Source organism: Neofelis nebulosa, chromosome 4 (assembly GCF_028018385.1).
Source record: "Neofelis nebulosa isolate mNeoNeb1 chromosome 4, mNeoNeb1.pri, whole genome shotgun sequence".
NCBI classification, from domain to species: domain Eukaryota; kingdom Metazoa; phylum Chordata; class Mammalia; order Carnivora; family Felidae; genus Neofelis; species Neofelis nebulosa.
The window spans coordinates 120,621,550-120,640,896 of NC_080785.1; the positions used below are offsets into that span (position 1 = coordinate 120,621,550).

Below are 19,347 nucleotides of genomic sequence, written 5' to 3' on the forward strand. Positions count from 1 at the left end.
ACTGAGAAAAAGTTGGAGGTCACAGAACTCCCTCTTGGAGCTCAGCTAAGTCTCCTGTTGTGCTGGCATCACTTACTCTTCCTGATAGTCTTCAATGCTGCCTCCTCACTTGGGGGGGATTCTGTTTAATTCTCATTAATTCAAGGTTCTTAATTCAGGATTTTTCCCTAGACTTTTCTAGAAATAGGATTAGAACATTTATTAATCAAACACATTAGACACCAAAAGTGCTTAAGTTTAGAGAACTGCATAAACCTCCTATCTGTGTACACAACTATATCAACTCCCTATTTATGAATAATCGGAATTTGATATGGATGTTAGAGACTTCAGGTAAAGAGTTATGCAGTAAAGAACTGTGGTTAGGCAAAATAATCTGCACCCACTCCAAACAAAAATGTCCACATTCTAATTTCTTGAACCTGTATATATGTTACCCTATATGGGAAAAAGGACTCTGTAGATGGAATAAGGTTACAGACCTTAAAAATAGATTATTCTGGATTATGTGGCTGGGCCCAGTGTATCACAGTGGCCCTCCAAAGTGAAAGAGGAAGGTGCAAGGACCAGTGAGAGAGAGAAAGAGAAGGCAGGGCAGACGGGAACCATGAGGGAAGCTCAACCTGTCATTGTCGGCTTTGAGGAAGAAGGGGGTGCAAACCAATGCATGAAGGCAGTCCCTAGAAGCTGGGATCAACTCACAGCTGACAGCCAAGAGAGAGCCTCAGTGCCATATGACAAAGAACCAAATGCTACCAGCAACCTGAATGAGCAGCAAACACACGATCACCTGGAGCCTCCAGAAAGAAACACAACCCTGGTGACACCTTGATTGAAGCCCAGTGAGACCCATGTTGACTTCTGACCTCTAAGAGGATTCATTTGTGCTTTTCTCAGTCACTTAATTTCTAGGTATTATTTACGGCACCCAAAAAAACGCATACAGGAAACACAACCACAAATGCCATAGGCTTTCTTACATCAGGGAAATTATTGCAATTTATTCTCCAAGTGTTCTTGTGAAGTAGCTATTTTGCTTGACTTCACTTTATTTTCAATACATAGGGAACTGGGATTCAGAGATGTTAGAAGATCTGCTAAAGCACTAAGTGGCAAAGGCAGATTCTAGCTCGGCCTTCTGACACGGCCTCACTTGTTAAGACTAACTTCCATGCATTTGAAAACATGTCACATCAAATTCCTATATTTTAATTTTAACATGATTGGATCATTCTAGCAGTTTTAGGTTCACAGGGCAAAAAGTCAGGCAGAGGGTCCATAAACTCATCTCTTTCCTTACTATAATTTTGGATTTTCGCATCTGCTGAAAGCCCCTGTTCTAACAGTTGAACTCTTTCCACTTGTCCTTCTGATTATTTCTCCTTGCCGGTGTATTATGCCTGAGTTTAAAACGCACACAGTAATAAAATCCAACAATTTCCCTATACAACGTGGTTGCATATTCATAAACTTGAAGTGACTTGTGTGAATACCTACCATGCCAAAACAAAAGTCGGGGTTTAGAGTTCTCTGTTTACATGTTTGTGGAGCCATATTGGTAATTATAAATACCATTCATCTTCCAGACGTTCATAGACTGAACACAGTTATACACCACTGACTACTAGAAAAAAATGCTGACAAATGCAAGGGTGATGTGCTTCTTTCATTTTCAATATGTTTCAGAATATGTACAAATACGTATTTCCAAACAAAAGCACTGTCTTTACTAAGTGCTTTACTTGATGCTTTTAAATAAAATGTTTTGTATACTTATGGGTATTTGGGGTCATTAACAAAATTGATATGTTATTGTTGCTTTTTAAAAACCAATTTCCAGAGAAAAAAGTCAAAGAATATGCTCAAACCAAATAAGTGGAAATAAGTTAGAATCTAGTCTAAATCTAGATTAGAGAATGAAACACAACGACAGGAGTAAGGTAGTGGTGGGCTTGGGAACTTGGGAGAACACATACTTTGTCTGAAGTGGGAAGTTGCTACTTAGTTCCAGCCATCTGTTACAGCATGGGATAATGGCATGTTATCGCCAGATTTTCTCATTTTTAAAAGACCAGCCCAAAATATGCTTATTCTTATTAATATATAATATACATTATATTATAAATAATATATAATAAAATACTGTCAAGTCATTAACTTTTTATTTTCATTTCAATGTTTACTCATTTTTGAAAGAGAGAAAGAGAGTGAGAGCGAGTGAGCAAGGGAGGGATAGAGAGAGAGGGAGACACAGAAACCAAAGCAGGCCCCATGCTCTGAGCTGTCAGAGGCTGATGTGGGGCTCAAACTCACAAATTGTGAGATCATGACCTGGGGGGAAGTCGGATGTTTAACCGACTGAGCCACCCAGGTGCCCCGAAGTCATTAACTTTTTAAACATACCTGCTGACTGTATTCATTTTGGGATCTGTGGTCTCAAGCTGACTGACAATTGGAAAACAGTACTTAATGTTAGATTCCGACAATAAATTAGAATTTACTGACAAATGCAAAGAACTGTTGTGACTCTGATCTCAGGATAAATGTCATCTTTTCAAAGAAACCTTCCTTGTCCTGGTTCACAGATCTAATAACTGCAAGGAGAATGATTATACACCAGATGCTGTGATCCTAAATCTTTTGCTGTTTTGACTTCTTCACTAAGGTAGCATTAAAGGGTAGAGAAGCAGGTGGCAGATGGAACCAGCTTCAATGGCTTAAGTTTTAAGTTACTTTCACCAATACCAACATAGCCAATGACTCTCACACTTGATCCCTCAGGACAGTAGTCCCACCCCATGTTCTCAAGAGCCACTGGTAGGTTTCTAAAACTAAGGATCAACTGAAACAAAACTAAAGCCATCTTTTATCCTTCTTTCTCCTTTTTTCCTGACTTGCCTTATTCCGAGACCAAAGCAGTCTATCTTTGCAGTCTGAACCAGCCTACCTACATACCACGTACAAAATGGAACTGGGAACCTGTCTGGTAAACCAAGTTCTCGGATGAATCCCTAAATCATATGAAATTGCTGATTGGGGTAGAACTCTGGACAAATCCTCTCGTCCATTCATCCAACAGACACTGGAAATTCTACATCAAAACTGGCATTCATCACCCCTAGGTCATTTATGGTGTAATTCAATGGTTTGTCTGTTTATCTCCTCATCTAGTTAATATAGAACAAGCCATTTTTATACACTAAGCATTATACTGGGTGCAGGGGTATAAAAAAATAATGAGGCTAAATACTAGAAACTAACATTTTGAGCAGTTACAGATAATGTTAGCAACTAGGGATATTAAATTATTGTTGCTCCTGTGGCTAACATTTATTGAATATTTACTATGTGCCAGGCACTGTTTTAAGTACATTACATATATCACTACATTTAATTCTAACAATAACCTTATGGAATTCATGCTACTGTGACACTGCTTCACAGCTAGTAAGTAGTAGAGCTGAGACTCAGGTCCATTTAATCAGGTCAGCTTCATGACTTGTAGTCATAACATGAAAACTATAAATTGTAAGATAAGGGCTATTCATTATTATTTATTAGGATGCACAATCAAGTGATTCTTTAAGACTGCAAACTGAACCTAAAGAAGTTCTAGGTTTTGACAACTTACACACATTTTCCTCCCTGTCAATACTGCTTTGATTATGGCTATCTATTATCTCATAGTTCATGCAATACAGTAAATTATCAGTGTGATTACATTTTTAAAAAACATTTTTACTATTGCAATTATGAAATAATAGAGTGATTAGTAGTTTTATATGCAGGTATAAGTAAGTATTGATTTTGGCATATGTAATTTGATTAAACAATGATTTCTGCAATTAACTGTACTTTTTATATCTTCAGATGCCTGTGAGAGCCAAAATTCTAAGCTCTGAGGAAGATTCAATATTTAACAAAATCTCAACATTTAAAATTACATTTTGATTACTTCAATTTAATGAAATGTGAAAAATTCTGCTTATCGAGGGTAGGTGGATTCTTTTTTCATTTCTGATCTGGGAATATTTTAAAAAATACTCAAATGCCCTTGATTTATTGATAACAGAGACGTCCAGAAGGCATGGCTTCCAACAAGCTTTTCCTAGGGCTCAAAGACTGTAAGCTAGACCTGTTTCTCTCTCCAAGTTTGACTCCTCTTCCCTGGCGCTTCTGCATTGTGGCCTCCAAATGGCTCCTTGTGGATCCAGAGGGTCACATCCACTTTGGACAAGAGCTTCTTGGTATCCCAGATTAGCCACCAGACATCTAGTGCTTTATCCTGAATGGGCAAGCTTAGTTTGGCACCAATCCCATTACAATGGCCCTGGCAACCAGCTTAAGCTCCATCAGATCCCACCCCTGGTCTTGGGAATTATCCAGCACAAACCATATGGCTCAAAGGACACTTGGGTACTCTTCCCATAGAGAGGAAGCAGAGGCTGCTTGCTGTAGGTACTGTCCGTCATTAAAAAGAGATCATATTCATTTTACATGGTTTTATGTGTTAGCAAAAAAACCCAGATGCCTACCAGGCGCCAGGTACTTTGCTAGTGTGTATGTAAAACAATGACTAAAATTTGGGTTTTACTTTCAAGGAGCTTTCAGTCTATAGGTGGAAAGTAAGTTCAATGGGGGAACAAATCACTTAAAAAGCTAACAAGCCTCACGTACCTCACAAAATCACTAAGCCAGACTATTTTACAGAATGGCAGATGATTGAGGTTCCAGGAAAGGTTAAGTAATATTCATTCAGAGCCTTTTATGTAAGACAGTGCAATTCACCGCAGGAAGGTGCCTACTAAGAGTACTCATTATTCTTAAACTCTAATTAACATTTTTGTATTTTCAATAATTTCAGTTATTTGAAAATTTACCATTTTGGGCACATCTAATTTCCTACTAATTGTAAATAAATGAAAGATGACAAAAATCATCTTTATTTCTAATACACATCACAAATGTAGAGTTTACTTCATATCATACATTTAGAATTTTGAAAAGCATCTCCATTTCATTCTTGTCTTTTTTTCTGACATATTCCCGTATCTCAATTTTAAATGGTACTACATTATGCATTGTAAAACATTTTTTTTTCTTCTTTCCTATCTGGGAACTACCACCTATGCTTCAAAATGCTGTTCAAACATAAATCAAATGTAAATATACAAATTAGATTGGGGTGCCTGGGTGGCTCAGGTGGTTGAGCATCCGACTTCAGCTCAGGTCATGATCTCACGGTTCATAGGTTCAAGCCCCGCATCGGGCTCTGTGCTGACATGACACCTCAGAGCCTGGAGCCTGCTTCAGATTCTATGTCTCCATCCCTCTGCCCCTCCCCCACTCATGCTCTGTCTCTCAAAAATGAATAAATGTTAAAAAAATACACATTAGATTATATAATGTTTAAGCCCTTTATATGCGGTATATTCGTTACAGACCCTTTATCCTAGTCCATGAGCGCAAGTGCAGGGCCTGCTTGTCCTCTATCCTGGCAGCTCCACTAGCTATCATCCATCCTGACACACTGCAGATAACCAATGTCTATTTGTCTCATTACCCCTTTTCCTGCCCTTCCACCAGGCATCATGTTTTATGGAATCTCTGTGTAGCAAAATACAAACCTGAGACAGCAAGTCAGGATTATTTCTGTAGAGGTTGCAATTGAGAGAGTAAATGGCTTTACTCTTTATGATTTCCTTGTGATGAAATCTTGTTAGTGCAGAAATATCCTAGTAGCACACCATGTGGTCCTCTCTTAGTCCAGAGAGGAGATAGTGTCCAGGGCTACTCCTCCAGCAATAAGGGAGCATGACCACGGTCCCTAGCAGACAGCACACTCTTAGGAACCTAACTTCCAGAGTATTGGATACCGAATAGCAGAGCAGTCTGCTCAATAGGCTGGGATTCTTAAAACTCTCATTTCTTGGCTCAGAAACTCATTTGCAATTACTGACCACAGAGAGAGTGCTCGTGAAGATTTCATTTGCTAGAGATGATCTAACTGGGGATTGAAAGCATATCCCTGAGTCTTTGTAAATGAGAAGTACACTTGCCATTTTGAAATGCTTTGTTTTGTTCTTTTGACTAGAAGAAAAGAAAGCAAACATACAAAACTAAGTTTGCCCAATTACACTCTTATAAAAATTTTTTTTTTTAATTTTTTTTTTTCAACATTTTTTAATTTATTTTTGGGACAGAGAGAGACAGAGCATGAACGGGGGAGGGGCAGAGAGAGAGGGAGACACAGAATCGGAAACAGGCTCCAGGCTCCGAGCCATCAGCCCAGAGCCTGACGCGGGGCTCGAACTCACGGACCGCGAGATCGTGACCTGGCTGAAGTCGGACGCTTAACCGACTGCGCCACCCAGGCGCCCCTCTTATAAAATTTTTAACTGAATCAGAATAATTATAGCAAAAGGAACATTATGTGTAGGGTGATGTTGGGTAAGATATCAACCATTGGATTGGCTGCCTGGGCATGGCCCTGGCTGTCCAGGGCAGGGTACAGGAGTGGCCTCTGGGTTCTCTATCTCCTCTTTTGTCTTTCCTTTGGGATTTACATTCAACTTCATGATCTCCTAAGGATCCCATAAAAAAAGATGTCAACAGGGTAATCGCCTATCAAGGCTAGTTATCCTTGCAGCTCTCCTGAATTGCATTAATCCAGCCTCTCACCATTCTGAAAATGGCCCTGTCCTGGTGCATTCATACCTTCAGGTAGCATGCAGGACCAAGCGGACACTACTGGATCCACCTGTGAACTCAGGTGTCCTGTATGCTCTTCATGACACGACACGTTCAGCATGACAAAACAGAGTAAGAAGTATTCCCATCTAAGGCTGTATCTCCCTGATTTAGCTTCCATTAGCGAACACAAAAGGCAAAGTGTATGTTTACCCCAACTTTCCAGGCTCATGAAATCGAGTATTTGAAGCTGGGTGCTATGTTGAGAAGCTGGAATCGAGCTGTACCATTTCCTGTGAGGTTTTTGAGGCCTTGGGTTCTAAGCTATTCTCTTTTTCTTTAATGGATTTAAATGTCATTTATAGGTTGACAACTTAACTGTGTTTTTGTTAAATAACTGTAGGCCAAAACTCTTTTCTGAGCTTCAGACTTAAATCCAGTTCATCTTGGCTCTTATACATTTAAGAACACTAGCTTAGGATTCTCACTTTTACTCTCCCCCTGACTCACCCTGCTATACTGAGCAGCCTTCCACAACTTATGTGGCTATCATCCACACAGCCACTCAGGCCATGAATGTGGGGTTCACTCTTGATTCTTATTTTTCTTCCAATACCAGAAGTGAAGCCATCACTACATTATGCTTTTCTACCTCTAAGATATGTGTATGTAAATATATATACACATGTGTATTATATGCATTAGACACTTATATGTTTCTACTCACTTCATTATACCTCCACTATCACTACACTCTCTAAGCCAGTGGATCTCAAAGTGCCACCAGCATTACATAGAGACTCTTAGGCAAATGCTTCAGCCTCCTCCCACTCTGAGACCTTCTGAATTTAGAGGCTACTTTTGGACAACAGGTTTGAACAATGGAAACTTGATCAAGGTAAAAGGGTCCACAGAGACCTCCTGGCTGAATATAGACAGGACCATGAGGCAACCCACCGCAAAATATCTGGAGGCCCTAAATGACCAATGGGCTATTTATAACCAAGGACAGTTACCAAAGGAGGGAAATTCCATACTTCTCCATACCTCCCCACCTTCTCCCTTTAAAAACAGCCCCAACAACTGTCTGCTTGGAGAATCTCTCCTTTGCTCACCCTCCCACTGCTCCCTGGTGGTGTATCCAATAAAATTCGAACTCCTTAGTTGTGCCTTTGGTGAATCCTTTCACCATCCATGCCACCTGCCTCAATTCAATCCCTACTCCACATTTTGAGGTCCCCACCCAATCAAGACAGACACCACATGAATCAGAAACTGTGGGCGTGGGCCCAAGCAAGGTATGTTTTCACAAATACTCCAGATGATCTTGCTATATGCTAAAGTTTGAGAAGCCCTGCGCTAACCATCCTTTTTTAGCCAGACAGCTCAAGTCAACTCTCAGGTGGTCTTCCTCTCCCACTCTTACGTCTTCCAATTCATTACCTTCCCAGCAGACAAAGTAATTTTTTATTCCTAAATTTGATCCAGTCACTCCCTTGCTTAATACTTCTTAATGGCTTTAAAATGCACTTGGAATAAAATTTTAAAAATGTTTTAGCATAGCCTGCAAGTGACTTTATGCTGTGTGTCTTAGCAATGGCTCTAACCTCTCCTACCACTCCTCCTCCTCTCCCTTAGTCATGCCATTGCAATGTCAGCCTCCTGATCTGCTTGGTAGATCACTCATACTCCTCACATGGCTAGCTTCTCATCTGGGAAGTCTTTCTCCACTTCCATTATTCTCCCTGCTCCATGCTTCTTCTCACAACTTTGGGATCTTCTCTGTTTCCTTTTGTGTCACGTACCACCGTTCCAGATCATCAATTCTGTGAGAACAGGGACCACATGTGTTTTCTTCCCCATCGTGCACCCACTAACTCTTGAAATGTTTACCATGTCATAGATGCATTAAAAACAAACAAAAAATGCATTAAATTAGAAAAATAGGGTGTCTGGGTGGCTCAGCTGGTTAAGTGTCCAACTTTGGCTCAGGTCATGATCTCTCAGTTCCTGAGTTCAAGCCCCGGATTGAGCTCTGTGCTGACAGCTCAGAGCATGGAGCCTGTTTCACATTCTGTGTCTCCCTCTCTGTCTGCCCCTCCCCCACTCACACTGTCTCTGTCTCTCTCTCTCCCCAAAAAAATAAACATTAAAAATTTTTTTAAACAAAAAATGAAAACCTGTTAAATGGCTAATCAAAAACAACTCTTATGAAGGATAAAATACAAACAAAATAAATAAAAATAAGATTGGTATTGATGTTGGTTCTTAAAAATTATGGGCTTAAAGGGCGCCTGCATGGCTCAGGTGATTAAACGTCTTTGACTCAGGTCATGATCTTGCCATTCATGAGTTCAAGCTCCATGTTGGGCTCTGTGCTGACAGTGTGGAGCCTGCTTCAGATTCTGTCTCCCTCTCTCTCTGCCCCTCCCCTACTCTGTCTCTCTCTCAAAAATAAATAAAAATTTTTAAAAAATTAAAAATTGTGGGCTTAACAATTCCCAGGTAAGGGCGCCTGGGTGGCTCAGTCAGTTAAGTGTGCAACTCTTGATTTTGGCTCAGGTCATGGTCCCAGGGTCATGGGCTTGAGCCCTGCATCAAGGTTCCATGAAGCCTGCTTGGGATTCTCTCTCTCTCTGTCTCTCTCTCTTTCCCTGTCCCCCCCTTCCCTGCTCATGCGCTCTCTCTCTCTCTCAAAAAAAAAAAAAAAAAAAAAAAAAAGGAATTCCCAGGTAATATTTGAAGTTGGTGAAGCATGGTTGGGATTCATGTGTGCATGGACAAAATGAACAAATTATACATGCCAGGAATTTAACATTGGTGCAGGGGGTTATGCTAGCAAAGATTAATGTACCTATACAATATTGTGGGTTTTATAATAAGCCTCACTTCACATGTGTACCATAGACCTTGATTCCCTATATTTAGTTCTGGCTGATCCATCTTTGTATGCCATAGGCAACACCCAATCAAAACATACTTTGGGTATGTCAGCCTGATTATGCTACTTTGATTTGCTTTTCATTATTACCCCTTGAGTCTACCTGGTGAATTTGGTTGGTTTGTTTGTTTTTCTTTCATTTTCTATTTTTGCTCAAAATTTAGTACACTTTAAGTTAAGGATAATTTTAGCTTTTCCTTTGCTTCTGGTACTCAGCACACATCTTAGCCATGGCTCACACTTGCGGTCTGGCTCCATCACAGTTTTCTGGACTTAATCATTGTGTGAGCTCACTTGGATGGAAGATCTCAGGAGAGGAAGAACTAGACAGGGACGAGCAGAGCTAGGCCGGGCACCGTACAAATGAGGTAACTGATCTGTGGTGGCCGCATCAGCCTCCAGTCCTCCCACTTATGAATAATCTTCTCTTCTTATAAACCATGCCCGAAACTCCCCATTCCCATAACATTAATTCTATATTATACTCTCAAGAAGCCTTACTCTCAGAAATTTCCAAAGTGCCTTCTAAAGGTGTAGAATGATAAATGGTATTAGCTTAATTTTGAGCTTTGTAAGAAGCATTAGAAGGAATTTTCTGGGATAGGGCCTGTGATAGTTCATTTTATCTGCATGAGGTACCCAACTATTTGGTTAAGCAGTATTCTAGGTGTGTCTCTGAGGGTGTTTCTAAATGAGATGAACATTTAAAATGGTAGAATGTGTAAAACAAATTGCCCTCTCCAGTGTGAGTATACCTCAACAAATCTGAAAGCAGAAATGCAACATCAAGGCTAAGTAAGAAAGAATCCTCTCTGCCTGTCTTTCCTTTGGGACATGAGTCTTCCCCTGATATCACACTCAGACTGGAATTACACCACTGGCTTTCCTGGGTCTCCAGCTTCTCAATTATACATCATGGGACTTCTTATCCTTCATAGCTGAGGGAACCCCTTATAGTCTGTCTGTCTGTCTGTCTGTCTATCTATCTATCTATCATCTATCCTATTAGTTCCATTTCTCTAAAGCAACTAGAGCAATTCAGGAACCTTCTGGACAAAAGGAGATCATGTGTTCATATACAATATAGCATTTATGAACCTGGGATGTTCTACCCAAGTTGTAAGCCGTGCCCAATGTACCCAGCTGCAAGGCCACTGCAGGAAGGGACCTGCTACAGCATCTCTTGAAGTGTAACCCTATCCAGCCCACCTTAGCACAGTGGCCCCAGAACACTCTTACTTCTCCAGCTTCTGTTGCCCTAGGTTCCAGGATCCCAAGCACCAAGCTGGGGCCTGGCCTATTTAAGGGAGAGGGGGGAAAGCAGAGGATGTGTGGTATGCTGAGTTCCAGCTATGTAGCCCAGCCAAGATGGAAGTACCCTGGCTCATGTTCTTTGCCACTGTCAAGACTGGTATATTTATTTACATTAACAATAATTTCAAATGGGGCATTGGAAATATTATTAGAAGAAAACCACTGAATGTTTAATCTGACATATTAAGAAACTAAAAAATTGTTTTAAATCGCCAGAAATCTGTTAGCTAACATTGAGGCAGGCACATTCCAAACAGAACATCAACAACTTTACTAGAATATAAATGATAATCAGACAAAGTCACTCAATGACTAAGGTGGGACAGGACAAAAAAAAAAAAGGCCACTCCACAATTGGGTCTGGAACTAGTTAGAAATAAGGATACTCTGCAACCACAAAAATGACATCTCCCTTTTTCAGCTCTCGAAAGTGCCTACTACTTCTTTGTTAGTGACAACTCTTGCTCAGCTTTTATCTTCCCATCCTTGGAACGAACATCACCAAGATGTACAACCATCACCTTATGTCTATTTCCTTAGAGGATCAAAGCCAAAGCCTTTGTTTCTCTAAACTTCCTAAAAATCACCGATCTCAGCTCCAAACATATAATAAATGACATCTGAACTCTTTCATAATTAAGAAGTTTTGCTGACAGGAGCTTCTCTTCATGAAACAAGTTAAATAAACCTAACTGTGTTTGACTACAGACAAGCTCTTGATAGCTCTGGCTGGTGAACTTTGACATAACATTGCACAAGGAAGCAGCTACTTACTCAAGGTCATGTTTGACATAAAGAGGAAGAGGTTATGGAAACTAACAATGCAATTACTCAGAGAATCTCAGTACAAACCAAAGTGACTCACGGAAATGCATCATCACCAAAACATACATCATAAAATGAAGAAGAAAGGAAGGAAAGAAAGAAAGAAAGAAAACCTGACCAAGAGAAGGATCTTTTAACATATTAGCTGGTAACTTGTTGGTTAAACAATCCAAGTCTCAGGCTAAATGAGATCATTCACGTTAAGTCCTGAGTATAATGCCCAGCAGAAATTCAAAACACATTTTTATCTTCATAATCCTCATCATGATTATTCTCTTATTACTATGGATTATCAGTTGCTACAGATGATTATAACAGGATGCATGCTCACTTGTATATGCATGCAAACATACGAGCAAGGAATGTTTGCCTAATTTAGCATATTTGAAGTCTGCTCTTTCATCACATGAGCAAAGAAAGAGGAACAAGTAGTACTCACATTGAGCTGAAGTTCATCTGTCCACTGTCCAATCAGACGGTAACCAGGGTTGGTGGTGTTTGTTGTCTGGTACTGAAAGATGTCATAACGCCCTGGTGCATCCCCATTCTTGTTAAACGTTACTGGGGTGCCTGCACTACCTGAGGGAGGCAAGAAAATAACAGATCTCATAAACAAGATTCCTTCTACCTCTTAGGCCTTGTGTGATGGTCCAGAAACCAGGTGATGAGCAAGGTAACTGGTGGAAAACCCCATTATTTAATGGTTCCCCCCCTAAATGGGCAATAGGCAAGTCAGCACTATGGTCTGCGGATTCTTATTACAGAGGGTGGAAGGTGACCAGCCACCCCCTTTGAAAAGTTATATGTCTCAGTATTTCTTAGTATTTTATACAAATCTGTCCCCCTTGAGAAGAAAATTAAATGCATTATTTTCTAGGGACTATCTTAACTTGTATTATTAGTTTCCACCTAATGATTGACTGTAGTTAGTAAAGAACCATTTCAAAAATGATTAATAGATTTTTAAAAGAAAATCTAAGAGAATTATAAACAAGCACACAAGGAAAAAAGTTTATTTAAGCATGTACTTAGATATTAATTGCATTTAAACATATTTGTTGATTACTTCTAATTTAAATGATAATGAGTCTAAAATGCTGAGCAATAAACCTAGAAAGTGTTTAATAGATATTATTCTTTTCTCAATATCCTATGTGGGTCTTACTTTTTTAAAATGTGGGTCTTAGGATGAAACCCATTATTTTGGCAAAATTAGGCACTGAAGTCAATTTTAAAAGACTAATACATCTATTGTGAGTCTGGGTGTGTGTATGTGTGTGTACATCTTTTGGAAGTTAGATATTAATGAAAAGCTCCTTAGTATTAACCACATGGAACAACTGAAAAACTATATATAGAGAAGGGAAGATGGGGGTTCGGCTTACTTTTAGCAACAGCTACAAAGGATTCATCAAAAGTTGGCACAATGGTTGCTCTTTCTCTTACAATCCCTTGGCAATAGGATAAATACCACTGGCCTCAGAGTATATGACTGGTATCTGCTCTGTAAGTTAATACTGGATTGATAATTTTCATAGAAAACAATGGTATATTTCCTGTCTTTTATAAGGAAGTTAAAGATCATTTATAAGCTGCAACAGAATCACTAAGAACAGAAGTTCATGTTGCTAATTTTTCATGGGGAAGGGTAGGGTAACTTTGGGTAATGAGAATGAAGCCCTTTTGAGAACTCTCATTATAAATTTAAGACCCTATGATGGCAAAGCTCTACATTTGGTTAGCAAGGTCATTAGCTTCTGCAGAATTTGGGGCAAGATGATATTTGCATTAATAATACGGATGGAAAAAAAAAGGCACCTATACTTAAGGAAGCAGGCATGATGCTGGGTGACCACAAGTGAATGATCACTTAACACAGAACAGAGTTAGAAAATGGGTCCAGAAAGAGGGACAACATATTAAGTCATCAGAAGCACACAGAGCTACAATCCTGTGCAAAAGTTACCTCTAGTGAAAGAGGCAGTTCAATATATAGGCAGGATACAGGAACAGTTAAAGAACTCCACACCATCCTACAACCATTGGGAACAGTATTTTATGACATTTTGTTATTAAAAATGAAAAAAAAAATGGAGCTTATGATAGACTTAATAATGGCTCCCCAAGTATTTCCATGTCCTAATCCCCAGAACCTGTGAATGTTACCATACATGGTAAGACTTTTTACAGATAATAATGAGGGATCATGAGATGGGCGAAGACTATTTTAGATTACCTGGGTGAGCACAGTGCAATCATAATCATCCCTATAAGTAAGAGGAGCAGGAATCAAATGAGGAAGGAGGAAGGAGGAAGGAGGAAGGAGGAAGGAGTTGTGATCCCAGGAGGGCAGGCAGCCCTCACAAGCTAGAAAAAACAAGGAAACAGATTCTTCCACAGAGCCTGCTGAAGGAACCAGCCCTGCCTTCACCTTAACTAAAGCCCAGTGAGACCTGGGTCAGACTCTCGAATTACAGAACAATAAGATCATAAATGTATGTTGTTTAAGCCACTAAATTTATGGAATTTTTAAAGTAGCAACAGAAAACTAATCAAGAGCTGGAGGACACAGAACACCAAACTTCTTAATTTTACAGGTCACAAAGTATACTCAGGTTGAAATTCCTTGCCCCAGGGTCACTCAGCTAACTAAACTAGAATAGTGCCTAATAACTGGATTTGGAATCCCCAATTAGGGGTTTTAATTCCAAGAACCACCTACTATATGTGTGACCTTTATCAAGTTATTCTTTCTGCTTCTGTCTCTGACTGTCCCTAGTGACACCTTTCTCCTAGGGTTAGTGAGGATCAAATGTAATAAAGTATAAAAAATTGCTTATTACCATGCCTTTTACATAACAAATGCCCAATAGATGGTAATGATATTTTTAACTGTTTTAATTGTTTTCTGTTTTTAAAGAAAGTTCTGCCTGGTTTTATTAAAGAAAAATTTTGTGTGATTTACTTTTCACCAATCTGTACTGGCATGCTTCTAATGATATCAGAATCACCTGGATCAATGATAGCCAGGGTGCACACACTCTAGTACTCCCCCCCCTGCTGCGCCCAACTCAATCTTATTGTCACTGCAGTGATGGACAGCGGTTTTGGCCAACATGGCATAGTACTCTATTTCAGATTTCCTCAAGGCTGGGCAGGTGTTGGACAAGATGAGCAGTTTTTCTTAGCCGCGTCAGATCATTTCCAGTGTCTGCTTGTACACCAGCGTGTACTTTCCACTTTTCGTAATGAGTTGGAGCCTAGGTTGATCAACTGCACTGACTTTCTCATCTTCTTCATAGCCACCATCTTCCTGCCTTAGGGGCAGAACGGCCTCAATGAAGAGAAGCCACCAAGTTGGCTGGGAGCGAGAAAGGAAACACTTCCATTTTTTTATCATTGTTTTATGTGCTCCTATCTCAAGACCAAAACACCTGCCTTCAGATATTCAGGCTGTCTTTTAAGGCAGAAAATCTGTCTCTCCTAACTGGTATCTTATTTTAATTTCTCTATCAGTGATTTTTTTTCCCCAAAGAGTAGACTAGAGCCCATTCTGATGATGTACACTGACGTATGAATAGCATTGCTTTGGTGCTACCAAATTGAGTCAATGGGTGCATTTTGTGTGGCCAAGGGCACCATTTCAATTTATTTCTTCTATGTTTTATCTGAAAGCTATCCCCAGGGCCCACAAAAACACCCAATTTTATCACAAGAGAAAGCTCTTAAGCCTTCTCTGTATGCTAATCAACATAAGCTTTTTCAGTATAGAGACAGAGAAAAAAACCACATACAACATTGATAACAAAAACAGCTTTTTAATACAGGATTTCCACTTTCAGTGAGCTCTAAGCATAAGGAAGAGAAACGAAATCTGGATTCCACATGTTATTAGCAAGAAAATGAGAATCCTATCATTTCACAGGAAGATATTAATATTCATATGCTCACCTTTCTTTTCTTCCACATTGGATGCTAGGATTCATGTTGTGCTTTGTGGTAATTCTACAGCTTCTATTCATTAAATACCAGGACTTGAGCTTTTCATAGTCTTTGAGACGACAGAGCAGTAATACTGGAGGCCTGGGGCTCCAAAGGGTCTCTAGCTCACCAGCTAAATATTCACCAAAATGAGACACACCGCCTAATCTTTCTCTCTTCTTACAATCTTTGTTAGGAGAAATGATTCTTGTCATGCCCTTTCCGTTCTCATTAAAGTTCATGCTTAAAAAAAAAAAAATTAAGGCAGAAGAGCTGAACACTTTATCTAAGTGATGACTGGTAATAGCATATTGTGTGGCTTTGACCTTTTTGATGGATTCTATAATGCAACTGGGCTTATTATTTCCAGGGTTTTTTCTGCACAGCTCCTTTTTAACAGCATCCCTGAACTTCTTGAAAGAGAATAAAGGGGATTGTGTTCAATGAAGACTATATTTTTAAAAAAGAAAAGATCAAAGAAGTCCAGAGAGGACAAAGAAGTTATCAAAAGAGAAGTGATCCCCTGCAGAAATGTCCACAGGTATCAGGGCCAGAACCCAAGGGCACAATAGTGAAGGAAGCAGGGCCACTTGACAAGCTGGGATATTGAGAGGAAACTGGATAACAGCAAGTATTTGTCTTCCACCTCCTCTATTGAATTAGAGTATCAGAATGAAATTCCTTTCTTCTAGGACAGAGAAGAATTCGGGATCTAGGTTTCCCAGATGACAAAAGAGTACTTTGCATCAAGGTATTTAGGATTTTTCTCTCATTTTAACACTTCATACACAGATTCCAGAAATGCTGCATTGATTTGTGTTTAATTATCTACTGCTGCTCAACAAACCACCCTAAAAATTACTGCTCAAAATAATGATGACCTGTATTTTGAAATCCAAGCAGGGCTCAGCAGGGACATCACCTCTCTGGTCCACTTATGTCAGAGGGGGCAGCTTGAAGCTCACATGCCTGATAATTGATGCTGGCTGTCAGCTGGGACCTCAGCTGGGACTATGGCTGGAGTACCCTCATATGGCCTGTTTGAGTTCTTGGCTTGCTCCCAACATGGTAGCTGTTTCTGTAATACTAATGTGTCAAGAGTACCAGGCAGAGTACTTATGACTCTTATGCTGTAGAAGTTACATAGTGTCACTTCTGCATTAGTCACAGGCTCACTCAGATTTAAGGGGAGGAAAACCAGATCTTGCCTGTCAATGAAGGAAAGCTAACGTCATTTTTCAAAAAAACACAGGAAATGTGTCTTCCTTACAGAAATATACCCCAATCTACTTTGTTCTCTGGAAACTAACAAATCTAGATACAGACACACTTCACATTAAGTACTTCACTATATAGCAATGCTATAAGATTATGTATGTGAGGTAACAAATTTGTTAAATTTACATCTACAATAATACCATCTAGTTGGATGGGCCAACACAGACATAACTAAATCATATTTAGGCTCAAGTCATTGCATTCATTTGGGATGTAGGAAAAAATGGTTGTAAATGATAATGACAAAATTAGCCATCTTTTCTCTTACTGAATAAAAGAAGGTTAAGTACTTGGTGAACCTGTAGTAGTACTTTTAGGGCATTTTTTTATTTCATAAAATGACGCTTTGGTAAATGTGAAGTTTAGAGTTATTAAATTGTATTCTACTCGTCTGGAACAAAACTCCCAGGGGTACAAGAAAGTTTGTACTAAAGTAACGTAAGAGCACAAAATTAAGCTGATTGAGACCAAGAGAAATAAAAATCCTCCATAAAACACGTAAAAAAGTCTCCATCCTAAGATGTCAGTCAGCAGGAATGATGCAGTAAACCCTTATCAGAAACTTAAAAAATTGTAGTCAAGGGAGCAGGCTGTGGAGTTAGGTGCCCAGGTACCAAAGCAGGTAGCATCATTACTGTGTATATACTTTTGAACATCGTTGTTCTTAATTTCTCTATGAACCACTTTCCTTATCTATAAAAAAATTAAGGAAAATAACAGAATCTATATAATTTGGTATTAAGTAAGCCAACTCAAGTGAAGTACTTAGCACAGGATCTGGCACACAGTAATCATTTGATTAACAGGAGCACTGTGTCCAGTCGGATGCTCAGAAACTCTAGCTCATCAGTGGGAAATATCATCTTGACCAAATGAGTTTACAGACATTACCTGGAAAAAGAGTCAGGGTAAAGTCACCAAGGGCATTTGCAAAATCAATTGTTTTGTAACTAGGGTAAGAATGGCCATGCCATTGTTATACATAAATAAGATGTGGATACTAGGTGTTGTCCTTTCTACCAGGATCTCATTACTGCTAGCCCTCTCAGTGGGCAGAACTAGGCAGCACAGGTATGTATACATATATAACATTCACAAATCTATTTATGTATCTACCTATCTGCATGCATATTAAAAGTCAAGAGTTCATTCAGGTATCTCCCATCCAAACACAACAAGATTCCTTCTAGTTTTCTCTCATTCTTTCTAGTAACTTCTTTCTCTAACAGTAAGAAACATGGCTCTCATTATCTACAATATACTCATTATTCTCTCAATCCTCTCACATACATAAATTATTTTCTTAATTGTGAACCCACAAGTTTACTAGCTATTGTATAATAATTGTATACAGTTATTTTTTGCCTTTGGTCTTATAGCATACAGTCAAATACTATCTTCGAAAACTACGTGTGCTCATTTTTTATTCCCCAAACCCCTCGGTGTGGTTACATTGCTCATATATAATATATTTAAATTTATTTATTACTGTCTGTATTGAATTTACACCTACATGATGGCTAATTTTATGTGTCACCTTGACTAGGGATGCCCAGATAGCTGGTAAAACATTATTTCTGGGTGTATCGGTGATGGCATACTTGAAAAAGATCAGTATTTGAACTGGTGAACTGAATAAAGCAGGTGGCCCTCCCCAAGGTGGATGGGGGTAGGGCATCAACAAGTCTCTTGAGAGACTGACTAGAGCCCAAAGGCAGAAAAAGGGCCAATTCACTGTCTGTATTTGATCTGCGACAGGTGTGTTCTTTTGCCCTCAGCACTGTTGCTCCTGGTTTTCTGGCTTTTGGACTCAGATCAGGACTTATATCATAAGCCGTCAGATTCTTAAATGTTTACCTTCGACTGAATTACAACACCAACCTCCCTGGTTCTGCAGCTTGAAGACTGAAGATAGAGGGCCTTTCCTGTCTCCGTAACTGTGTGAGCCAATTCCTATAAATTAGTCTCTTCTATGTATCTATACAGATGTCCTATTGGTTCTCTCTTTGGAGAACTCTGACTAATGTGGCCCGCATGCAGGTTTATTTTAATTATTTGTTTACTTTTTGATAAGTGAAGTGTTCACATGTTGTAAAGACTCAAGACTGTATTATCAGAGAAGTGGTATTTCTCCCTTATGCCTTCTACCTGATTTGCCCATTTTCCCACCCATCTCTACCTATTTCTCTTAGGTAACCAATTAATTTCTAACAGAGTTCTATACTCTGAGAAATGTGTGTAATCTGGGATGTGGTTATAGCAACTTACAATCATTACTTCAATTGACTTAGATCCCTTTCCTTTCCTCTCTCTCCTCC

General features: G+C 39.4%; 1 protein-coding gene and 1 pseudogene across 4 annotated transcripts in view; both read right to left on the bottom strand.

The window, feature by feature from the left end:
• GRM7 (glutamate metabotropic receptor 7) overlaps positions 1-19,347 on the bottom strand; it is an 898,633-nt gene that overhangs the window by 271,084 nt on the left and 608,202 nt on the right. For all 4 annotated transcript variants that reach the window (XM_058726145.1, XM_058726142.1, XM_058726143.1 and 1 more), the window contains exon 7: positions 12,210-12,349. In XM_058726145.1, the coding sequence (XP_058582128.1) occupies positions 12,210-12,349 (140 nt within the window). The remainder of the gene's footprint in view (positions 1-12,209; positions 12,350-19,347) is intronic.
• On the bottom strand, positions 14,732-15,079 carry LOC131509859 (large ribosomal subunit protein eL30-like; annotated as a pseudogene).